The sequence below is a fragment of the Sus scrofa genome, chromosome 15, assembly GCF_054392235.1.
Source record: "Sus scrofa isolate SSC_HxYL_T2T_F1_AM1 chromosome 15, Sscrofa_HxYL_maternal_Yorkshire_Landrace_v2.0, whole genome shotgun sequence".
Taxonomy (NCBI): Eukaryota; Metazoa; Chordata; class Mammalia; order Artiodactyla; family Suidae; genus Sus; species Sus scrofa.
The window spans coordinates 142,745,259-142,770,712 of record NC_139397.1 but is presented as its reverse complement, the minus strand read 5'-3'; the positions used below and the strand labels follow the sequence as shown (position 1 = coordinate 142,770,712).

Below are 25,454 nucleotides of genomic sequence, written 5' to 3'. Positions count from 1 at the left end.
TTTTGGAGAAATCTCCACGGTGGATTGAAATGAATGGCCAAGGAGAGACTGTAAGGAGCAACCTCAGGGGAAGTGGAGGCAGGATGAAGAGGAACTGCCTCGAGCGCCTTCTCAGGGTGGGTGCCCTCATCCAGTCCCTAGCGGAGTCACCACATGCCTTCCAGGAGGTTTAACTCCCTGCCGCAGCATCCGCATAAATCCCCTAATTACCTTGTTCACTGGTGACGAAGAGACAGCTGGGATCCCAAATGGGGCCGGACTGGCTGCGAAGCCCCCACGGAGCCAGGGCGTGAAAACAAGGCCGGGGAAGATTCTACAGTCTTCCTACCTTTTCCTGCTCCCGCCCCCTTTACAGACACTGAAAAACAGTCATTAAATTCTTGACAGGTAAAGCTTGTTCTGGCTGGCCTTGCCTGATAACCGCCCTAAAAAAACCACCAGGAAGACCATTTTAAATTAAGTCTGGTTAAAATCCATTTTGAGTTTTTCCTTTATTTTTAGGGCCGCACCCATGGCCTATGGAGGCTCCCAGGCTAGGGGTCGAATCGGAGCTGCAGCTGGCGTAGCCTTCGTCACGGCCACAGCCACGCCAGATCCGAGCCACGTCTGCAACCTACACCACAGCTCACGGCAACGCTGGATCCTTGACCCACTGAGTGAGGCAGGGGGTGGAACCCAAGTCCTCATGGATGCTAGTCAGGTTGGTTACGGCTGAGCCGAAATGGGAACTCCCTGTTTATTTTTTCGACTGCATATTATAACTAGAGGTGAACTCGGATAAATGGTAAAAACACTCGAATGGGGAGTATGATGTTGTAGATTCCAGGACGAGCTCAGGGATGGTCAAGCCATGTGGCTCTAGCCAACACCCTCTTTCTAGGGTGTAGTGTGCCAAGGCGGTTAGGGCCAGGCCGTTTCCAATGCTCTTACAGAGCCATTATAACCATAGGAATATATTAACAAGAACTCTGTGTAATTCCTCTACGGCCATGCCGCTGCCACAGGGCTCTTAGAAGAACATTTTTTGCACAGTTTGTGAAAGTGTCAGCTGAGCTCTCCACAAACGGCACAGCCCTGCCATCAGGTTATAATGGGCTCTAATTGGTGCGCTTGTGAATTGCAAATTTCCTAACCATTGAAGGGCCTGAAAAAGAACTCATTCTTCCGTAATAAGAGACATGCTAAAAGGCAAAATAATTAAAAAAAAAAAAAAACAAACCTACACGCAATAACCATTAAAATTCACTGCTTTACGTTTATGTTAACATTCCTGATCAGTAAAGACAAGCCTAGAGAACAAGATAAAAAACAAACATGTTATTTGAGAATTTCTTAACTGCATGATTTCCAGTAAGAATCTGTATGTGACGTAAGCTGCTCTTAACGGTTTCTCCTGTCATGAAAATGTATTAAGACACCGTCCCAACCCTTCTTTCCATCCATTCATCCATCCGTCCAACCCAGTCCTAAATATTCCCAACCATCATCCCCTTTCTTTTTGATTGGCAACAGTTTCACCAGATAATAGCTATTCTTATTGACGCCTTCCTAGTTCTTTCCTTCTATCCTTCCTCCCTTTGTCTTCCACTAGACTAAGTTCCCTGAAGGCAGGGAATTTGGTTTTTATCTTCACTTGGGGGGAAAAGGGGGTGGCTACCTTGCTCATATCTGGCACATTATGGGTTTTCCATATATTCTAAAAATTACATAGAATTTAGAAATCTAGGTAACTACTGAAATGGATGGTACTAATTTGCACCTTCGATTAAAAAAAAAAAAAAAAGGACTCCACCGCCTTCTGCTGAAGCTTCCTAAGAGCAACACAGATAAATGGGACTCTCTCCCCTTGGTCCTCAAGGAACTTCCCACTGAGACCTGAAGACTCCACAGGAACTTATAAAGCGATCCCACTGCTGACTCTGTGCACCCACCCTCACCCCTGCCCCCACGGGCTGTGGATTCTCATTTATATGGGGGCCGAGGCACTGATCATTTTTAAAAGCTCCTCAGGTGATTCTAAGAGGCAGCCAAGACTGAGAATCACCCAAATCTCTGAAGCATCTCCTTTAGTTACTTAACAAATCTCAGTTAACTCTATGCTTGGTCTTTCTTGTCTCACAGGTCTTGGACGCACCCACAGTCATGATTCATTTACTACAACACATTAGACACCAATGACTATTCTCTTTTTCTGGGAAATCAAGTGAGGTCATTGTGGTTACAAATAAATTTAATTCTCCTTGATGACAGTGAGAGAGATCTTTTTTTGTTTCATTTTGTTTTGGTTTTTGGTTCTTTCTGCTTTCCTAGGGCTGCACACACGGCACGTGGAGGTTCCTAGGCTAGGGGTTGAATCGGAGCTGCAGCTAGCTGCTGGCCTGCACCACAGCCACAGCAACTCGGGGTCATCCAAACCACATCTGAGACCTACACTATAGCACACAGCAGTGCCAGATCTCCAACTCACTGAGCAAGGCCAGGGATCGATCCCGCATGCTCATGGATACTAGCCTGATTTATTTCTGCTGAGCCACAATGGGAACTCCCAAAGGTGTCTTTCATAAAAGTCCACTCTCCTTCATTTAATACTGTCTTTTCTATCATCCCACTGAATTAGAAGATTAAATCCAGGAGTTCCTGCTGTGGTGCACTGATTTAAGAATCTGACTGTAGTGGCTTGGATCACTGAAGAGATGTGGGTTTGATCCCTGGCCCAGGGTAGTGGGCTAAAGGATCTGGCATTGCTGCAGCTGTGGTGTGGGTCACAGATGTGGCTCGGATTCAGTCCCTGGCCTGGGAACTTCCATATGCCATGTGTGAGGCCATAAAATTAAGAGGAAGGAGGGTAGGAAGAAAGGAAGGGAGGGAAGGAGGTAAGAAGAAAAGAGGGAGAGGAAAGAAGGGGATGGGAGGAGGGGAGGGAGAGAGGGAGGAAAGAAAATTCTATCTAAAGCTAACTGAGTGTTACCCGTGGGTTGGAAAACATTTGGGTGTTTCATATTCCCCGAAGGCCCTGAAGACACTCGACCATGAAATGTGTGGTAGAAGTTGCCACAGTAAGTTAAAGTTGACTGGGAAGATATTAAATAATCTCTCTATTTGGAAAACTTTTAATTTGAAACTTTTTGATGAATATTTTACAGAAAACTCTGACTCACTAAAATTTCTAATTTCATCCCAATAGGAATGAATATGAATATTAAAAAAAGTTCACTAAGCTAGTAAAATACTAGTAGCATTTAGAATACCATTAATTATTAAAGTTTTACGATGAAGACCCCATCAATCAATCAATACAACATGAAGGGGGAAATGATGTAATGATGAGGTACACGGGCTCTGGAACCAAGACTCCTTAGGCTCAAATCCCACTCCTGGCATTAGTTCAGTTTGCCTCCTCTTCTCTGAAATGGGTAAATAGTAACACTCACCCCACTGGTTGTTGTTGGACTGAGTGAACACACATACACATACACACACACACACACACACACACACACACACGCGTCACTTATAATGGTGCCCGGTGTGCTGTACCTCACTGAAAATTCCATCTCTCTCCCTGCAACCCAATGGCCACACACAGCAGAGAGAGCTTACAATCCAGGTATGATCTTATCACCCCTCCCACTTCAAACTATCACTGGTTTCCCAGGTCCCCAGGGTCAAGTACAAAACTCTTAAACACAACATACCAGGTGAGGTTCTGTTGCACAGCACAGGGAACTATATCCCATCACATGTGATAGAACATGATAGAAGATAATATGAGAAAAATAATGTATATGTATAACTGGGTCACTTTGCTGTACAGCAAAACTGCCAGAACATTGTAAATCAACTGTCATTTAAAAATTAAAAAAAAAAAAAAGCATACTGGGCCTTTCACAACCTGATTCCCATTCATCTTGCCACCTTGATACACAAACTGAAAAAATACATTGCAGCCACAACCATCTTAGCAGCTACGATGGGCCAGTCTCTCATCTCAGGGCTTTTCCTTATTTTCTCTGCTCCTCTCACTCCTTTGTTCACCCCCTTCACTAACTTCTCATCACGTTCAGGGGACAATCAGTATCCTTAGATGGCCCGTGGTCTGGAACCCACTAGTTCAAATTTAGGATCGATATCCTGATTGCCACAGACCTGGTTTTTACACATTTCATTCATGTGAGAAAGGATGCTCGCTCCCTAAATACTTTGCCAATCTTTAAGACAATTACGGTGGTTGTGGATGTTATGATGCCATTTACAGCCACACGAGAGGAAAATCTGTGAAGTCTTGAGTAAACGGAACCTTATCTGTATACCTCTCTCTTCTGTCTGCTATAGGTACGATTTTTAATTTATTTCCATGTTAAATAGTTCGCCTATTCGTGTAACGGAAAACAGTGGAGAAAGACGCCCTTTTTTCTAGAAAATACAAGTCTGGGTGTTTTTAAGGACAGTGCTCATTTCATCTCATTATTCTGCCAGTTAATTGACAGGAAAGAACGTCCTAATTGCTCATTAACTCTGAAGATGTCCCCCTTGTCTGGTGTCAGAGTCTAAGAGATACCAGGCACACAGCAGCTGTACAACTGCGGCTGCTGTGGGGGGACAAGGCATTAGGTTTGCACAGTTTAAAACACAGCAGATGTTTTGATTTTGGTTTCAAACAATCCTTTCTATAATACAGTAGAATTTGCTGGTGAGTTATTTTCCCCTCAGGCTAATAAGATGAACCACGTTACTGATTAAATAGTTTCTGGGGCCACAAGGTTTTTTTCACAGCCCCTGCTAATGGAAATCATTCTTGGTTAGATTGCAATCTGCCGAAATGGCAGCTGCTTGAGAGGGCTCTCCGAGAAAGGCATTCCTTGGTACCCTTCTCCTTCCACCCACCCTTGTCCCTACATGCAGGACTGCCTGCTCCTGCAATAATGAGCAAAAGCATAACAGAAACAAGCCGTCGACACAGGCACTGCTCAGTGACTATTCAGATCCCCTCTTCAAAGCATGCAAAGAAATCCAGAATTCCAGAAAATAGCCACGCCCACATACCAGGAAGCACTGTCTCCATGCTTCTCTGTATGTAAAACAGTAAAATGATTATAATTAGCAAATATTTAAGGCTGCCAAGGAGACAGGAAATTGCCATGACCTGACAAGTGTCATAGTGTCAAAGCTATGCTGAAAATGGGCCTTGAAGGCCTGAGTTATCTGACAGCGGCTCATTTCCCTCCATACCTCCACATCTCACCAAAAAGCATCCTTTACCTCCAAACAATGGTAAATTACTTGGGGTTTCAAGTTAACCTTTGTCACAGCACAGTGTGCCAAAAGAAGGGCTCTGCTAACCCCCAGAGATGAAGTTTATTCAAAGTCACAGTGAAGATAGCAGGTGTTTCATACAGATGTCAGTTCTTCTAGAAGACACTTAACTAAACACTTTATCTCCCTTGATGTTGGTGGGCTAAGCTACATTTTATTTCAGCATCACTCTAGTCAAAAGCCAACTGTTTCCTTTTAGTCTCACTGAGCTGAAAGTTAGAAGCTATTGACTTTTGGGTTGTTTGGGTTGGCTGGTAGGGAATTCTGAACACTATGATTCTAGAGACAACTCCTATTGTTTTCTAGTACCACAAAACTGTATTTTGTCATGCAAAAATGCTGCTCCACAGAAAGTATGCCTGACCCCGCCCCCTTTCCGTGGTGACCCAAACCTCTGAGTTCCAATCACCACATACCTTCCACTGAGATGAAACAGAATAGTTCTGAAAGATAAAATGTATGCGCTTTAAATTTTGTCAGCTGTAAAGTCAAATGGAAATGCCTGATGCCATGGCTCTTACACAGTGCACTAAAGCAGCCTCCACCTAAGGATCCAGTGTGTTCTGGACCCTAAGAAAGAAATCACCATTAACAGCTACCAATGACAGGAGCAGGTGGTCTTCTTGCCCAAAGGGTGTGGATAACTTCAGCCTGGAAGGTGTAGAGTAGAGATGAGAAGGGGAAGAAGGACAATGAGCAAAAAGGAAAAGTGAAAACAAGACGTAGACACATTCTAGTTTGGATGCTCCGTTCTTCCTAACCTCCCTCATCACTCTGACCCTCGGCCACAAGTAGTCCACAGAGGCTGGGGGTCAAGGTGTCAGGTGTAGTTTTCTCCCCATTTCCCTACAAAAAACCTGATGCCTTTAATGGGGTCGGATTGTGAAGAACATGAAAGGAGAGAAGGGCTAACACTGTATATTTTTAGCAACGCAGAGATGTTCATAGTTCTTGTTTATAAAGGCTCTACGGGACTGTACAGACATTTTAGAAAATGGAGTGAAGCCAAAAGAAGAGCATGAGACCATAATCTTATTCCTGAGAACTATGGGTGATTGGCATTTTATACCGATTCCTATCTTTCTTAAAGCATATTTAGTAGCTCTTACAAAAGCAAGAACACTGCTGTATCTTGCTCACTGGACTAACCATGAGCCTGCCTCTCTTTTTACTGGCTGAGTACTATTCCAGACCGTGATTTATGTCACCTGTTTCCAGTGGGGGCATGAGTAGGCCATTTGCGATTTTTCCAAAGCAGATGATTACAACGTAATTTTAATCAGCTTAATCTGTATCGTCACCTTAATAACACTGCACAATTTTGGTTCTGCCTTACAACAAAAGGAGATTTAAATAACACAGATGGGACAAGGAAGTGCGCTGGTCCCTAATTGAGATTCATGAAGATATATAAATACATAGTATGCATGACTCTCACATCTGGCTCTCCATAACGAAGTACAACAGAAGTATAAATAGTTTTGCGTCCTTGGAGGACTGCCATGTGATGAAACTAGACCGCTTTGAAAGCTATTTGTGACTCTCTAATAAATGGAAACTAACATATGACTCTTGATTTTTCTCACTAGCAACACAACAAAACGAAATGGATGGAATGCATGCAACCCGGAGTGAGATTCTAGAGGCTGAGCAGCTGACAGTGAAGATTCTCACGTGAATGGCTCCCGTTAACAAGTAGCCAGGATAAGGACACACAGCTCAACGTGAGATTCTGAGGTCTTGAAGTGTGCTTATTAGTGCAAGCACGTGTATTCCCTTTTGTCATGAGTCCTTTCTTTTCTAAAAAGAAAGCCACCGAAGAAAAATTGAGTCCTATTTAAACGAACAATGCAAATATCCTCAGTTCCAGGGTCACTAATGTGTCCACAGTGGAAACAATTCTTCTCAAACTCACATGCTTTAGTTGTTGGTGGAAACAAATGATTGCCCAGCAGATTATTTACGACTGTCCAGGGGACACAGGTTTTTTGGTGTCTGTCTCACTGGGTACCTGAGAGGCAGGTTTCTTGCGGAAGGAGGGCCCACTTTATACAAACTATTTCACAGTTTTTAATTCACATCAGGAATTTTTGTTTAAAACAAACAAAAAACCCTCCAAAACCCACCAAACAAAAGAACAGAGCGAATCCTGTGAGGACAACAAAAAGAGAGATTTCATTGTCATCCTATGAGCGACACTCCATTTAAATTTAGCTGAGCCTGCAGTTCCCATTGTGGCTCAGTGGGAACGAATGGACTAGTGTCCTGGAGGATGCGGATCCGATCCCCGGACTCACTCAGCCTGGCCCAGCTCGTGTTGCCGTGAGCTGTGGTGCAGGTCACAGATGCGGCTCGGATTTGCCGTGGCTGTGGCTGTGGCTGTGGCCAGCTGCGACAGCTCTGATTTGACCCCTAGCCTGGGAACTTCCATATGCCATGCCATAAATAAAAATAAATACATTTAGCCAGGACTGTTCTATGGTGGCCTCACCTACGAAAGAGTTTTCCGTGTTCTGAATTCAGGAGGATCACCACGACCGGTCCGCCTCCAAGGAGACGAACACAGCTCCAGCTCAGCCATGCTGGCCGACCAAGTGGAGGGCTGCAGGGAGAATCACGCTGGTCTCTTCTGGAACCAACAATTCATAACAGCCTAGCAATGCTTTTTCTGAAGAGGCTGTGTTGCAAAAAAATGTCCCAACTAGGAACGGAGAGGTCTGGCCTTCTTGTCCGGTGTTCATCATTAGAAGGTGACCCTGGGCAAAGCCATTTAATTTCTCTGGGCTTCTGTTTCCCAGTGTAAAACGATGACTATGATTAAGAAAAGTGATCAGCTCATTTCAAAAGTTACTATATCTCTTTCCTAAATCTAATATCTTGGTTAGCTGAAGTGAGGTAAGTCACTTAAATTTCCTGTGGTTCGGTAAAAAGAGTAATTTTTTTTTTGGTTTGATAGCAAAGAACAAGATTTACTCACTTCTGCAGGTGCAATGCTTACGAGGGGCTCAAAGAGAGGTTTGCTGAGGAACAGAAGGACTAATGATCTGGAGCAACATGATGGGTGTGCAAGGTCATATTTCCCAAACTGTTAAGACTTGGTAGCCCCAAAGCATTGTCCATGGGGGGGGGGGGGTGTGGATGGAGGGGACATGGGTGGGTGGAATTAACTCATTAGAGTTTTGTTCATACTTTTATTGTTAAACATACTCATTAGCAGCTGAATAAATGCACCTCTCAATAAATGGTGATTGTGGGGGGTAGGTGGCAGAGGGAAAAGTATAAATGAAATCACACAGAATTATTAATGTCAATTTCTCAGGTACGTTTACATTCATGGATCATTATTTTTATTTATTGTTTTTGCATCCATCGAGCTACTGTTAATGTTTTTAAGTATAGACTCTAAAAAGAAGCTTGCTCCTTCGCAATAGGGATCTGAACAGAACTCTGGTCCACTCATTTTATTATTTCTCTTCCTGGCTAGGGTTGGTCACATGTTGCTTTGCAAGTTTGAAAGAGCATCTATTCCTATTTCTTTAAATGCACCATTTCACATCTAGATACAGTCTCAAATATCAAACTTTATTCACTGAAATGAGTACCTCTGACATAGAGAGTAGGGATGAAGAACTAGTAAACCAAAGGAAGTGTTTCTGCAACGAAATTGCTTTTAGGAAATCCGGCAGATGGCATTTTTTTTTTCATTACAGAGAAAGTTTTCCTGGGGGAAAATACCAAATTACTTAAAAAAAAAAAAAAAAAAAAAAAAAGTTACGTGGTCACATGGAATGGCTGTACCCCTGTGCTGAAGCCTGCAACACGTCTGCAAAGCCAGGCATGCCAGCCGAGAACACCTACACAGGCTGAAAATCACCAACTGCGTGATGCCTGCACTGGGCCAGTGAAGGCTGGTATAATCAGGCAACTGAAGAAGATGCCACCATCAAAGGCATGTATTTATCCGTTTAGATCAGCCTTAGGCAGTTGGGTGAGTTCGTCTTCCAGGAATGATCGTTCATCCATCAGCCCTGAGATCTACATGTCAAACGATTGCCAATATTCCTCACATTCCTCATTATCTCCGTCTCTTTCTAGCTGCGCGCATCCTACTCAGTCCCTCACCGGAGAATAGCAGAAAAGGAAGAAGCTCGGAAGAGGACTCAATTCCACCCTTTTATCATAAAAAATAAGAATAAAACAAAGGTCTGGTCGGATTCAGGGACTCGCACCTCAAGTCAAGTCAGCTCCTTGATATTCCAGGCCTGAGGCTCCGACCACCAAAGCTCCCATCTTTTTCTGTTTGTACCACACCATAAAAGATGAAAAGAGCATGAAGAATGTACGTATATGTGTAGCTGGGTCACTTTGCTGTACAGCAGCAATGTACTGACAGAACATTGTAAATCAACCATAATAAAAAATAACTAAAAAATTAAAAAAGAGGATATATGTAATGCATTCCATTTTTTTCACAAACTTCCATACCATAATAAACAGGACAAATATCACTTTCCATACCTTTGTTGTAGCTTCAGTAAAAAGCAAAATTTTACAACTCCGTAAAATTCTTTTTTTTTTTTTTTTACTTAAAATGTATCCCGATTTGTTCCTATGAACATATATGGTTATCAACAGGCAGTGTCAAATGATCTTTCCATAACAAATGCTTTAGATATTAATTCAGAACCCAAACACTCTTTTCCAATATGGCTCCCCTGGTAATTTACATGTAAAGATGCAGAGACAAAGTAGCAACCAGTTTCATTCTGAAGCCAAGACCTTTGTAGTATATCACACCACAGCTTCACATATGGCTAACCAGCAACCCCAACTGCACAGTGAGTGGTGGGGAGGGGGTGATGACTCTGCTTGATTTTCACAAGACAGCCTAAGTGTGATTGTGGCCATTTGCCTTTCAGAAGAGTCTAAGAAAAGAAACACAAGTGACTCCACATGTCAGGGAGGATCTCCAGTTTTAACCATTACACATGCTCCAGGCTGGCAGCTAGAAGTTGAAAAGGACAGAGCTTTGTACCCAGCCAGCTGAACTTGGTGGCAGGCTGTTTTTTTTTTCTTTTTCTTTTTTTTTTTAAAAAAAAGCACAAATTATCCATGGAAGGATGTGGGGGAGGGGAGAGAGGAAAATGCAATGAGCTAATGCTCCTAGTTGGCATCTGCCTTTTGACTCAAAGAAAGAGATGGCTCTCGTCCAAAATTTTTCTATTATTGTGGTATCAGCTGCTTCTTGGATTCGTTTATAAAAGCTGAGACTGCCAACAGAACAAGACAAGATTTCTGTTAATGGTAGTAAATGTGCAAGCCTCTTGAAATAACAGGGATTTTGATATTTCTTCCGCAAAGGCTACTTTGGTATTACTATTTTTCCCGGCATGAGCTTTAGGACTTAAAATTATGGCCAGCTACCATTAAGACATATGACAAGAGCCAATTCTCAGGTTAAAAAGTTGATACCTTGATTCCTTAACTTACTCTTCCAATATATTGAACTAAAGAATGGTCTGAAACTAATTGGTGCTGAATGTTTCTTGCCAGACTGGCATTCTACCAAATGAATTTCTATTAGTTGGCCCTTTCGAATCTCAGTATTATTGGTGACTGGTACACTAACTCCTTACTCTGAAAACTGGGAATCAAAGGGAAAGAACTAAATATTACAGTCGTTTTAAAAACAACTGTAGATTCTACCTACTTCATAAGATCTTCCTTATTAAAAAAAAAAAAAACCCTAATAAATAAATATACTAGGATGTTAGACTTAAAGCCCAGTAAAGAATAAGAAATGTTTCTAGCTTCCAGTGGAGAGGCAGAAAGCTGGAAAAAGCACCGCTCTCATCCCTGTAATAAACATAAATGCTGGATAGTGGCCAAATTAGTATCTTTTCCTGAGCCCATCAGAAAGCTGAGGCAGCAGGGAAGCCAACTAAACAGAAGTCTAAAATGGTGCAGGAGAGGGAGTGGGATGGACAGGGAGTTTGGGTTTAGCAGATGCAAACTATTACATTTAGAATGGATGGGAATACGGTCCTGCTGATAGAGCACAGGGCACTGTATCCAATCGCTTGGGATGGACCGTGATGGAAGATAATATGAGTAAAAGAATGTGTATATATATATGTCTGTATGTATGACTGGGTCATTTTGCTGTACAGCAGAAATTGACCCAACACTGTAAATCAACTATACTTTAAGAAAAAAAAAATTTTTTTTAAGAAAAAAAAAATGGTACAGGAGTGCTTGCCTACCCAGGAGACACTCTGCTGGACACTAATGAAAAGAATTCAGCCAAAACTGTTAACAACTGCTAAAGGCTGGGTGAGAGTTCGCCAGATTCTATTCATAGACTATTCAACACAGGCCATTTGGGGGGCTGTAGTATGAAAGAACTCACACCCACTTTCAGGCTCTTCTCAGGACCTCATGCAGTCCTTGAAAAAGACATGGGTGAGAGAAAACAGACAGGGCCCTTGGTCATTTCCGGTACAGTCCTGGGGAAAGGACAGCTGCCACTGCAGGAAAGGCCTGCAGGGAAGGCTACCTAGATCCTTCGTCCCTACTGTCTCTGAGGAACAAAAGTTGTCTATGCCTGGAAGAAAGGTAAAAACCCAGTTTCCCTTAAAGAAATAGTGAAAAATTCCTGCAGCTTAGGGAAGGGAAGAAAGAAAAAAGAAAAGGAAAAAAAAAAAACCCTCTAACCTCTAACTGAGAAGGCCACCCTTCCAAACGGAGCGGCACCGTGACTGCGCGGACCAAGGCTTCGTCAGAGCACAGCCCCACTGCCCTGCCGCCAGTAGACTGAAAAGCACAGAGTAGCCAGGAACAGCAAGGCCCGGGGAGCAGGAGGGGATCCAGCGCCTACTCCAGTTAAGGCGCAAGGGAAAGTCCTGAAGTTGAAGTTCAAGTAGACACGGAGGAACACTGACAAGTCAGCCCCCACCCTAAAAACAGGCAACATCAGAGGAATCTGAAGTCCCTGGTGCACTGAGGGTGGCCATACGACACGTACTCAGCACTGCTCACAGTAATTCTGTATAATTGAAAAGACAGTGCTCAGGAGAACAAGGAGACGGATAATCCAGAGGCATGAGAAGACCTGGCAACACTAGCAACAAAGTTAATCTAATCAGCATCTGCAGAACACTCGACCCAGCTAGAGCAGGAAACATGTTCTTTTCAGTTGCAAAATTCCCATTTTCTCCAGGAAGGAGAAATAAAATACCGCAACCAGGTGAGACTTACCCTGGGAACACAAACCTACTTCAAGTTTGAAAATCAAAATAATGTAGTATGTCAACATACCAAAGAAGAAAAAGTGTGTAAGTCTCAATAATTACAGAATTTTTAAAAATACTATTATTAATAGCACATCTCCTCCCCACCAAGAAAAGAGAAAAAGAAATATATAGAAATTTAAGAAAATATATGGAGGAGGATCTGTATGTTCAGAAAATTGTAGGTGTGAAAATAAGATTACAACATAATAAGGAATGAAAAAAAAATTAGGTTTAAAATCATACATACCATATAGTCAACTTCCATAAAATAAATACTTTTCCACAGGAAAAAAAGGCTAAAAAATAATAAAGGCCTTTAAAAAATAAAAAAGTCTCCTTGGTTTCTCATTCTTGATAAGATATCTGGTCATGAAGTGTTTGCAGGAAAATCAAATTGAAATTAATATAAACAACTTATAACGCTATTTCCTTTGCTGTCACCCATTATTTTATAATACATTTCAAGAAGTCTCTTCAGATCAGTTTCACTGGAATTAGTTTCACGTGCTCTTAAAAACATTCATTGAAAATGAAGTTCTGTGGTCAAATAAGTTTGGAAAACATTAATTCGATACATTGGTTTCTTAATTACAGAACTAATTAGAATCATCCATATACCAGGGTCACTCTGGATTTTCAAGGGGGGTATAGTTTGCAGTTTCCCAAATGTATTTGAATGCAGAACCTAAGGCAGTGAGGAGAGGGAGAGAGAAAGAGGAAAGAAGAGAGAGGAGAGAGTGGTTCTGGCTAAAAAGTGAAAGTAAGGGCAGACATTATTATTTTGCTTCTAAAGACTTCAGGGTGAGTCTCCCAAGAATAAGAGACCTTCTGCTACTTATCCACCATACCACTGTCTCATCAAAGAAAGTTAGATTATTTCCCAAATCATATCGAATATCTAGTCCAAATACAAAATTCCCGTTTTCTCAAAAAACATCTTTTCTAAGAACAAGTTTTTCAAGATTCTTATGTTGCATTTGCCTGCTATTTCCATCTAATATAAAATAACATCCTGCTTTTTTTTGACATTGATCCCCCCCCCCCAGGAGACCATTCTCATTGAAATGTAGAAACCCCATGTTTATCTGATGTTTCCATTTATTCCTCTAGTCTATACATTTCCTGTATATGGGCACTTCCACTGGAAGGCAGAGTCAGGCTAAACATTTTTAGTAAGAAGGGGGTCATGGACGATGCTGGGTACCTTCATAATTTAGGCTTCCTTTTCTTGTTTTCAGACAGCCGCAGTCGTCTTTGACTCACCCCTCTTGCTGTCATTTCCCCACCTCCACGCACATCGCTACTGCTAAGACCAAATTCCCTCGAGTCAGGAGCCAGGCAGTCGTAATTCATGTACTCGCATCATTTGGCGCGATGCCTGGTACCGCCCCCCCCCCCAGGTGCTCAGTCCTTGTTTGTGGAATGACTGCTGCTGGAGTCATAAAACACGGCTCTGATCACATCACTCCCCCGTGCAGAACTCTAGCTGGTATGTACACCAGCTCCCTTTTCCATTTGGCGTATTTAATTCCAGGACCACTGTGACTGCCCCAGCCCAGCTTCCCACTCTTCCTCCCCTTCTCCTCTTAATGCTCCGTTCAAAACTGAGGGCGGGCAGGCCACAGTCTTTTCTCCTGTGTCTGAAAGATACCGATTTCTTCCTGAAAGGCCCTTCCCCATCTCTACAAAGATCTTGAAGTTTATCTCTAAAGCCCCCTCTTCTGTGACTCTCTGATAGATCTAGTTGAGAGAAAGTCACCCCTTCTCGCTGCCTTTAGTAACTGGCCTGAGCCTCTCTCTGGCACCCAATACTGTGGTTACTTAGGGCATCCGGCAGGTGTCTCCCGTACTAGAGACTGTGAACTTTGGGGGGAAGATTCCATTTTTCACCTTTCTGTATTCCCTAATATGGTACATGGAACAGAGTATGCTTATCAACGAAGAGATGATTTTTAGTCACTACTAAATGATAAAAAATACTTGAACTCAAAAGCCAAACCTAGTACAAAGATGGCAAAGTAAATATAGTGGTTTTCATATATCAGTTTGTAAAAGAATCTTCTGGAAAGTTGGTTAAAAATACAGATTCCTAGGTGTTCCCATCATGGCTCAGTGGAAACGAATCTGACTAGCATCCATGAGGACACGGGTTCGATCCCTGGCCTCACTCATTGGGTTAAGGATCTGGCGTTGCTGTGAGCTGTGGTGTAGGTTACCAACATGGCTCTGATCCTGTGTTGCTGTGGCTGTGGCGTAGGCTGGCAGCTGTAGCTCTGATTGGACCCCTCACCTGGGAACTTCCATATGCCACAGGTGTGGCCCTAAAAAGATTAAAAAAAAAAAAAAAAATCCTAGGCTCTGCCTAGGAGACTGGATCAGCAGGCCTGCAGTGGAACCCTGAGTCTGAATTCTTATCAAGCTGTCCATGTGATTTTGAGGAAGGTCTGTGGGCCACATTTTCATATACAGTGACATGCAGCCTGCTTTGCAGTTATGAATGCCAAAGTAAACCCTTTTTTTCACGCACCTAAGAATTTTTTTTTAATTTTTTTTTATTTATTTTTTTTTTTAGTTTCTTGACTTCAATGCCAAAGCACTGAGTGCAGCAGGCCTATAAAAAGAACCACTTTAACAATACATACATAGTCTGGCACCTTATTAGCTTATTAGGTTGCTGGAAATATGGCATCACACCCCATCCTTTTTCATCACCATCTGCACACATTCTTGTCATCTACATATCCTTTTTATAAACTATTTAAAGTTTAATTTGCCCCAAATAGTCCTTTTTCAGACCATCTCACCATGTGAGGTAGGCTTTAAAATAAGTGAAGGGCGCAAAATTCCTACCTCGGTCCCAGAGGCTGGCTCTCAGCGCTTGCTCCAGCTGTTCCTCCTCACTCAGTCCTGCCGTGTACGCATCATAGTTCCTGGGTCCTTCTTCATAGGAACCTGGTCTGCCAGACGGGCGGTAGTCCTGATACCCAGAGTAGCCTACAGGCACAATGAAAAAGTTATGCAACGTTGCCACGGGCTCTTCTTTCACGCTTCCTATTTTGGAAGCAAAGACAATACAATAATGTATGTCATTACTTTGATTACAGCAAAGATCCTCAACATACGAAACGGTGACCAATGGGAGTTTCCGCTGTGGCTCGGTGGTAATGAGGATGTGGGTTCAATCCCTGGCCTCGCTCAGTGGGTTAAGGATGCAGCGTTTCCGTGAGCTGTGGTGTAGGTCGCAGATGCTGCTCAGGTCTGGTGTTGCTGTGGCTGTGGTGTAGGTCGGAAGCTGCAGCTCCCTTGTAACCCCTAGCCTGGGAACCTCCATACGATGCAGGGGTGGCCCTAATAAGAAAGAAAGAAAAAAGAAATAGTGACCAGTGGAGAATGCCACCAGGAGGGTGGGCAGTGACTGCCCTGTCACTGTTGCATCCATGGTACCCAGCGTGACACTGGATATGAATGAGTCCCTATGTGCTGAAGAGGAAGGTGTTACCTTGCAAGGCGTGAGCGGGACTGGAGACAGGACTGGAGTGGGATACTACTGACATAGGATTCTTTCAGTCCAGAGTTATTTAATACTTGGAATATTTTCAAAGACGTCCTGACTGGAGTCAAGGGAATGGTTGGCAGTTGGCAGGCCTTCCCGTCCAGCGGCTCCGGACAACGAGAGGCAGACCAACGTTTAACGCATATTCCGTGCTGGGCCTGGTGCTTCAGACAGTGTGACCACGTGGAGCTATACAAGCCAAGGTCTCTCCAGTTATAATCCTATGTCAGAGATCATAGCTTCTATTACTAGCACTTTCGAGAAACTGGTTGCTAGTAAAAGGGGAGAGGAGACAATGGGGTCATTCAAACCCTGGCATGCCATCAATCAAGGACAAAGGTGACTTCCACCAACTTCCCGCCAAAGTCGGTTTGGGCTTATTCCTGACATTTTCTTTTTTAATCACTCACTTTTATGGAATGTGGAAGAGTATTGTTCCCCACAGAAGATGACCAATCCAATTGTGGTGTCAGGAGAGAGAAGTAATAGCCTAATTTTCTCTCCTTCTCTCCTTCCTTGGTCATGACCTTTGAAGATTTTCAAATGTTTAATTAATGTGCTTTTTGTTATTGATGAAAATTCCTACCCTTCACACAGGTCTTGTGTCCTGCGTCCCCACACCAACCCAACATAGCACATGCCTCAGTCTAATCTTATAATGGCTTTAACTGTGGCTTTTTAGAAAAACCACAATCAAGTCAAAAAGAGGAACATAGTTAGAACCTGGTTGAGATTTCATATTCAGAATTTTTGATAATTGGTCTTAAAGCTAATTTAAAATTTACTTTTGTGCTGGTTATGCATAAAATGCTTTCCTAATACACAAGACTAAAAGGGACACAGTTTAACTCTCAGGCACTCTGAAAGTCTTTATTTTCAAATAAAAAGGAAATGGAAATAAAACACTGATAATAATGATAATCTAATGTAATTATATGTGTTTATGTAAATACTTGTAAAGTATTTGTGTCTATCGGCTATGTTTCTACAATAGCTTTCATGAGCTATAACTGACAAACTACATAATTCACCAATTAAAAGTGGGAAACATACTTCGTATGAAACATGTTCCACGGCTTTGAATATGATTGTGGAGTTGCACCACAATCAGTTTTAGGACATTTTTATCATCCCCTCCAGAAGAAACCTGTACCCTTTAGCTATCACCCCAACCCTCAGAGCCCCAAGTAACCACTAATCTACAGTCTATCTCTAAGCTATGCCTATTCTGGACAATTTTACGATTTATATCATTATTTGGATTATACTAATAATCCTCAAAGAAATGATGACCAAAGGAAAAATGAATCACATATAATATGTGGTGTTTTGTGTATGGTTTATTTCATTGAACATAATGCTTTCATGGTTCACCCATGTTGGCGGCATGAATCAGTATTTTATTCTTTTTCACAGTCAAGCAATATTTCACTGTATAACTAGATCACATTTTGTTTATTCATTCATCAATTGATAGACATTTAGGTTATTTCTACTTTTGACTATAATAAATAATGCTGCTATAAACATTTGCATACAAGTTTTTTATTTGGATGTATGACTTCATTTCTCTTGAGTACACATCGAGAAGTGGAATTATTGGGTCCTATGGTAATTTTATATTTAACCATCTGAAACCGCCAGAATGTTTTCCAAAGCAGTTGCACAATTTCTTTTCTTTTTTCTTTCTTTGGTTGTGCCCACAGCATGCAGAAATCCCCAAACTAGGGATCAAACCCAGACCCTGAGGCAACACTGGATCACTAATCCATTGAACCACCAGGGAACTCCAACTGCACAATTTTATATTCACACCAGCAATGCGTATGGGTTCATATTTCTCCACAACTTCACCAACACTTGTTATCCTCTGTTCTTTAAATTACAGCCACCCTAATGGGCATGAAGTGGTACCTCACTGTGGACTTGCTGGCTAATGACACTGAGCATCTTTTCATGTGCTTATTGACCACATGTCTACCTGCTTTGAGGACAATCTATTCAGTCTTGGCTCACTCTTACTGATTATTACCTTACTCTCTCTCCAATCATCTGTTACAATATCTTCTTTGTTGGTACTAATTGACTTAATGTCCTTGAGAGTCACAAAAATGAATGATTTAAATAATACTAAATAAAACTGTTTGGGATTTGGGTGGCTAATTCTGACAAGCCTTGCTTCTAATGTAGTAAAAATTGGTGGGGATTTACTAAAGACCTCCAGTTACCCAATGTCCATATTCTCTCTCACGTGTTTCCCATGTCAGAATACGAACATTATGGCATTTAAATCAGCATAAGAATATAAATAAATTTTCCAAATCCTCACAGTGATTTAGGACTGAAGTGGGACCTGGACACAATTTTTAATATGGACCCCCTTTCTGAAAATGGTCACTATTCAACTGGACAACAAGAAAAATGCAGCTCCCACCACTGTGTTGGGGAACACCCACCAGCAAGTTTCATATCCTGAGATAAAGGAGACTGTGGCACGGCTACAAATCTTGCTTTCTATGCTTCTCCTTCCAAAAGCCAAAAAACAAAACCAAACCAAAAACACCAAACCTTTTATATAAGGACAAATGGTCAAAACAAAAATCAATACATCTCCTTCACAAAGAACAAAAGCAAGAGGCAACCATTCCAAACGTAATAGAATATTTATGGATAAATTGCTGAATGCCATGGGATGCTTCAGCAAAGCCTGAATAGAGAGGCTGCCCAATTCCCTAAGAGTGCCAATTATTTTATTGCAACACAAAAAGCACACTGGGCACTTTCCCACATGGCTCATTACCACGTTCGAAGCCCTGTGGAAAGTCATTTTGTTACAGAAGGTCTAAGCAGCATCTTTACCTACCTACCCTCGAAAATTATCCAGCTAACTCAAAACCCAAAATAACCCCAAAGCTCTGAATACCTATCTACACAGATAGCAGAAATACTACATAGGTCTACAGAGTTTTAATTGACAGGGAAATTTGCTATGATTTCAGGCAACATTTCCTAGATATAGAAAAACATCTTTCTTCACATTATTTATTTAAAACACAACTGAGCAATGCCTTAGTAAAATACAGCCTACAACTCTAAACCTCTGAATATTACAAAATCAAATTTGGCACTCGTCAGACAAAACATGAGGAGAGACAAAGGGAAAATTTTAATGCTTTAAGTCAAAAAGACTTAAAAGTTCTATATCATCAATCGTAAGTCATCAACAGGACCAAAAATCCCATCAATATCTATTAGAATGAGAACAGGTCTCCTGGGACCAAAAATTTTCTACAGCTGTTCTGTTGGCCCAATCAGATATTTTTTAATCTTCATAATAAACATGGCTGGGAAAAAACCTAACAATCAAACACTTAAGATAAATAAGTTTAAATTGTATCCTGTGATGAATACTAGTTTAATATTCCTTTGTAGTTATATACTTTGGCTCTGTAATAAAAGAAATTCTGGTTATCATTATTCTATAAACTACTCCATCTGTTCCTTATACACATACCGAGATTTCACGGCAAAAGAGATCAAGAAACACCACTAAGATTAGAAAAATTGGTAACAGCTTTTTAAACATTCATGAGGTTCTCTGACCTACAAAGACCTTTCCAGCTAAGGACGGTTACATTAAGGATAAATCATTACTGGTAAGAAATACATATGCTCCCATAAAAGTTCCCTGGATGAACCTTAGCATGGCCACCTGGCCTTATGTACCTCTGCCTTTGAAGAAATCCAATCGCTTCAGAGGAAGAAATATATATATATATATGTATGTATGTATGTATTTAGTACTCTTTCAGGGGATAAGAAGGAAAGGTAAAAGGAGCTTTTGTTTTTTCCTTTAATTCTCTGGTCTGTGTGTCTGCTGGGCTTATGCCTCTTTCATATTAAGAAGGAAAAAAGCAGCCTCTCGGCCTTTTTTAAATTAAGTTCCAAAAAGACGAAAGAAAAGTCAATAAGGGAAACGCCCCTATTCTGTAAGATTAAGTCAGTCGAAGGCTCATTTTGCAGCCCTGCACAACAGAAAAAGCAGGGCTAGGAATCAGTGACTTGCTTTCTTTAGCCTATATCTATAACTAACTACCTGTATGACTTGAGCCAAATTACGTAACATTTCTAAACCTCAATTTCCCGGCTGTCTCACAAGAGACTAGGACCAGGTAATCTATGATAGTTCAAGCCATGTCTGTGTACAAGCATATTCCTTTTATTGTCTTCAGCCAGAGAAACATTGTTTCTCTTGGAGATTGAAAAAATGAACCAGGCAAGAAGCTCCTTTTCCATTTAGCAGCTTGGGAGCCTACTGAAGAGAATGTAAAGTCAAGAGGAAGAGAGGAATCACATGGGAGATAGAACCAACAGGGCCTTTCTACCCAATTTGCCTCTAATCACACAGGCCAAGTGTCGGGAGACATGTTTCTACAATATTTTCTTGGCCTCTTTGCTTCTATTTTCTATGCCGAAAACTCCATCTTGTCCTGCTTTACTCTGCCCCATCTTCCTGCTTGAAAAACAGTCGCAGTGCTGGTAAATGACTTAAGCTTAAGAACAAAGACCTAAAGGCATGAGTTATTCATAGGGTCAGCTGAATAGGACATAAAGCATTGGTCTAGGCATGCCGGACCTGTGCAGATGGGCACGGCCTTTGCACAGCATGATATGTCCTCTTAAGAATAAGAGGAAGATGAGCCTCATGGCCCCAAGGGGTTTATGAGGGTTCGTTAGCAGGATATGCATCAGCAAGGAGAACTGAGGTGGTGTAAACCTAAGCACCTAGGCACGCAGGGTAGGTAGATAGGCATGCTGTTTGCAGAAGCGCAGTGGTGATTCTCTAGATGATATGCATAGATAGCTGACACCAAGCTTCCTCAATGCTAATGATTGTTAAATGCCTAGAGGTCAGAGTAAAAGCTTAACCATCTACCGGCTATGTGACTTTTAAAACAATAAAAAACTATAGCCTGCACCTATAGCCCCCTCCTCACTTGATGTCATCCTAAAGCTCACAGTAAAAGCAGTGTGGTTCCTTGAGGCAGGTGCTCTTGGTCCCTGAGACCTTGAGTCCCCCGGTTCCCACCTTTAATTAAGATACATGTCTCTGTGCCTTGTTTTATGTTAACTCTTTTCCTTAAGTTTCATAGCACCCGTTCTTCAGCCCTCACCTGCTGAGCTGGTCTTGGCAGCCGAGTATAACCTTCTTCTACTTAAGTTCGGTGTGAACTGGCCTCCATAACCAACAACCAGAAGGACCCAGCACTCTTCCAAATGACTCTAGCCATCAGCTTTGTTGACAGGTAATCATCATACCTCCCCTCTTCAGGTGAGTCCACAGATAGAAGAGGTGAGCCTGCACTGTCCAGCAACTGTTCCTCTCCTGCACTGAGACCACGGTTCCAGGATTTTACCCTCCAGTTCATCAGAGGCGAAAGCCTCAGAGGGAAGCCTCTTCTTTGGGTAGTGTCAGGATTCCCCTCTGTGGTATGCAAGTCTACACAACCCTCATCATCTAAGCCCATGATTGTCGTTCCTGAACCCATCAGAATCACCTGGGAAGGTTAAAAAAAAAGAAAGCCCACGTCCCTGTTTCTATCCATATCTTGACTTTATCGGTCTGGGTTGAATTCAAGGCATGGATATGTTGTAAAAGCTCCTCGGGCGATTCATATAAACAGCCAGGCTTGACAATCATGACCCAAGCTGCCAAAAACACAGCTTGACTGTAACCCCAACAGTATCACTCCACTGAAGAAATCCTTCAGTGGCGCTCCAGTACCTTCTGGATAATTCCAGACAGGCCTTTTCATAAAGGCCTGAAAAGCCCTTTCCTCTCAGGATTTAGATGTTGGAGTTATCAGACAGATTTTAAAGAGGATTATAACCATATCCCATGAGATAAAGGTGAACCCTCTTGAAATGAATGGAGAGACAAGAATTTTCAGTAGAGACACGGAAACAATGAAAGAGAACCAAATAGAAACTTTACAACTAAAAAATACACTATTAAAAAAAGTCACTGGATAGGTTCGACACGTTCAATAGCAGAATAGAGATGACAGGATTGAGTCAGTGAACTTGAAAATAAAACAGCAGGAGTTCCCATCGTGGCTCAGTGGTTAACAAATCCGACTAGGAACCATGAGGTTGCAGGTTCGATCCCCGGCCTCGCTCAGTGAGTTAAGGATCTGGTGTTGCTGTGAGCTGTGATGTAGGTCGCAGACGCAGCTCAGATCCCATGTTGCTGTGGCTCTGGTGTAGGCCGGCGGCTACAGCTCTGATTAGACCCCTAGCCTGGGAACCTCCATATGCTGAGGGAGCGGCCCTAGAAAAGGCAAAAAGCCAAAGAAACAAACAAACAAACAAAACAAACAAAACAATAAAACTATCCAGTATGAAGAACACACGGGGAAAAAGACTAAAAGAAATAAACAGAGGCTGGGGGGCTTGGGGGACATGATCAAAATGTCTAAAGTTCATGTCATTAAAGTCTCAGAAGGAGAAGAAAAGTAAATCGGCAGAGAAAAAAAAGTATTTACAGAAACAGCATCTGAAAAGAAAAGTATTTATAGAAACAGTCCCTTCCAAATTCAGTGAAAGACAAAGTAGATAGTTCCCACTGTGGCTCAGTGGGTTAAGAAGACGACACTGTCTCTCTGGGGATATGAGTTTGATCCCTGGCCTCGATCAGTAGGTTAAGGATCCGGTGTTGTCACAAGCTGTGGTGTAGGTCACAGATGTGGCTCAGATCCATTGTTGCTGTGGCTGTGGTGTAGGCCAGCAGCTGCAGCTGGGATTCGACTCCTAGCCTGGGAACGTCCACATGCCGCGGGAACAGCCCTAGAAAAGGCAAAACGACAAAAAAAAAAAAAAAAAAAAAAAAAAAAGGCTATGACTTACTGTCCAAGTACAACCCATCGCCTCTTTTTGTAAATAAGGTTTCATTAGAACACAACTACACACGTCTGCTTGTGAACTGTCCGTGGCGGCTTTCAAGCTTTCAAGCTACGACGACAGGTTGACTAGTTGTCCAGAGACCGTATGGCCAACAGAACTCGAAAACAGCAGCGATCTGGCCCTGAACAGAAAAGGCTGCTGAGCTCATATTTCAGCCACAGTGGTTCACAGGCGGGACTGTAACAGACACTCAGTGCTTCTGGAGCCCGAGGCTTCTTTAGTATCGCTGGTACTGACCTAGGATGTTATGGTGCAGCCGCCGCAGGCTGGATTGTGAGGGTTTTAGCCTAAAGCAGGTCATGTGCTTCAACAGGAGGTCCCCGTTGCCTATTTACAAAGACATCTAGGAAAAATACACCTGCCTCTTTAGGTCACGGGGCATTAACCATCAGAGGAATGCCTAGCTTAGCCTCTAAGGGTAAGTGTGATTCTTCTTGGATCTGTAGGTGGTGAGGTGGACAGTGGAAAGGCTTATACTTGAAACTAGCGTCTAACACTTGGCCAGCAGTATGGTCCCTTAGGCTGAGAATCAAGGGACCCGCGTCTAGTATGAACCTTACCACGTCGGAAAGACCTCAAACGGATCCGACAATACTTTCATGCCCATTCCCTCTTTCCCTGGGCTTCCCTCACAACACCCCCCAATACGCTCCCTGGGCCGCCCCCCACTGCTTTCAGGAATGTTAGAGGCGCAAGCAGGTAACATGTGAAGTGCACAATCATGGCATAAACTCATGGTATTACCCTAAAGTAGCTCTATGGCAGCAAACACTGTAATTTAAGAAATATGTTTAAATGTAGCAAATGAAATAAAGTACTTACCTGAATTATTATAGTAGTATTGCTGTCCTGGGTAATCAATATTGGAGGGGAAAATGCCTGAATATGAAAGAAACAAACATTTTAAATGGGGCCATAGGCTTCCCCAGCCTCCAGCTTTATTGAGGTACGACTGACAAATAAAACTTGTCCATGTTTAGGTTGTGCAATGTGATGATTAAACATACATGCATATTATGACATGATTACCACGACCAAGTTAATGCACACACCCTCCATCCACACACTTACCACTGCGTGTGCAGGTGAGAACGAGTAAGATCCACCTCATAGTAAATTTCGAGCATGGACTATCGTATTAGTGAGTATGGTCCCGGGCTGATTGTTACACCCCAGACCTCACTCGTCACTGGACGTTTGTACCTTTGACTAACACCTCCATTTCCTTCCCCTGCCACCCCCTGGAAACCACGGTTCTCTCTGGTACTATGAGTTTAACGTTGCTAGATTTCACCTATGAGATCACACGGTATCTGTTTGCCTTTGGATATCTCGAATTCATTCCCTTTGGATATATACTCAGAAGTAGGATCGCTGGATCATAGCTCTATTTTTAATCTTTTAAGGAATTTCCATGCTGTTTCCCATAGCGGCTGCACCAATTTATGTTGCCAGCAATAGTGTATAGGCGCTGCCTTTTCTCTACATCCTCACCAACACTTTTTATCTCGTCTTTTTGATAAGAGCCATCTCGATCCTTCCTGACGGCAATCTATATTATAAAGGTTATAGTAAACAAAACCGTAAGGCACTGATATCAAAAACAGATGCATTGTCCAAAGGAAGAGAACAGCCGTAAGGCTGTAACCACTAGCTTTTCCAACAATTAAGAGATTCTTTGTAATAAAGCTCAAAGTCGTTATAAGTGATTTCTAAACAATTGTTAAAATAAGCGTTGTTTTGGAGTTCCTGTCCTGGCTCAGTGGTTAATGAATCTGACGAGGAACCATGAGGTTGCAGGTTCGACCCCTGGCCTCGCTCAGTGGGTTGGGGATCTGTCGTTGCCATTGCCGTGAGCTGTGATGTAGGTCGCAGACGTGGCTCGGATCCCACATTGCTATGGCTCTGGCGTAGGCTGGAGGCTACAGCTCTGATTAGAGCCCTAGCCTGGTAACCTCCATATGCCACGGGTGCGGCCCTAGAAAAGACAAAAATAATAATAATAATAATAATAATAATAATTGGCTCTGTTTTGTTTGGGGTATCCCTACAGGGAACAGAATGTGTGGGGGACAATGAAACCCCAACTTAAACTCTCTAAAGTTCCTTAAGTTCCTGGCAACAAAAGGTGGGCTTTGCTTTGAAGGGACGGAGCTTGGTCTTTGAGGCCTCTGTACAAGTAGAGATGCTCTGGCGACAGGGGTGCTGGGAGAGCCATGGTCTTACTCTTCCCAAGGGACTTGCCCCTTTCTTATCCCTAAAAGCGCAATAGGACAGCAAGATGCTCCACTCCTAAGGGTCATCAGACAGCAGCCCTCACGTGCCTCATCCCT

General features: G+C 42.5%; 1 protein-coding gene across 9 annotated transcripts in view; it reads right to left on the bottom strand.

Annotated features, from left to right (window-relative positions):
* Positions 1 to 25,454, bottom strand: part of RHBDD1 (rhomboid domain containing 1) — a 181,068-nt gene that overhangs the window by 90,825 nt on the left and 64,789 nt on the right. For all 9 annotated transcript variants that reach the window (XR_014830547.1, XR_014830545.1, XR_014830546.1 and 6 more), the window contains exons 5-6: positions 23,944 to 24,000; positions 15,456 to 15,599 (exon numbers count right to left, since the gene is read on the bottom strand). Coding sequence is in view for 4 of the 9 variants with exons in the window: in XM_085001323.1 (XP_084857449.1) it covers positions 15,456 to 15,599; positions 23,944 to 24,000 (201 nt within the window). In the remaining 5 variants the exon portion in view is untranslated. The remainder of the gene's footprint in view (positions 1 to 15,455; positions 15,600 to 23,943; positions 24,001 to 25,454) is intronic.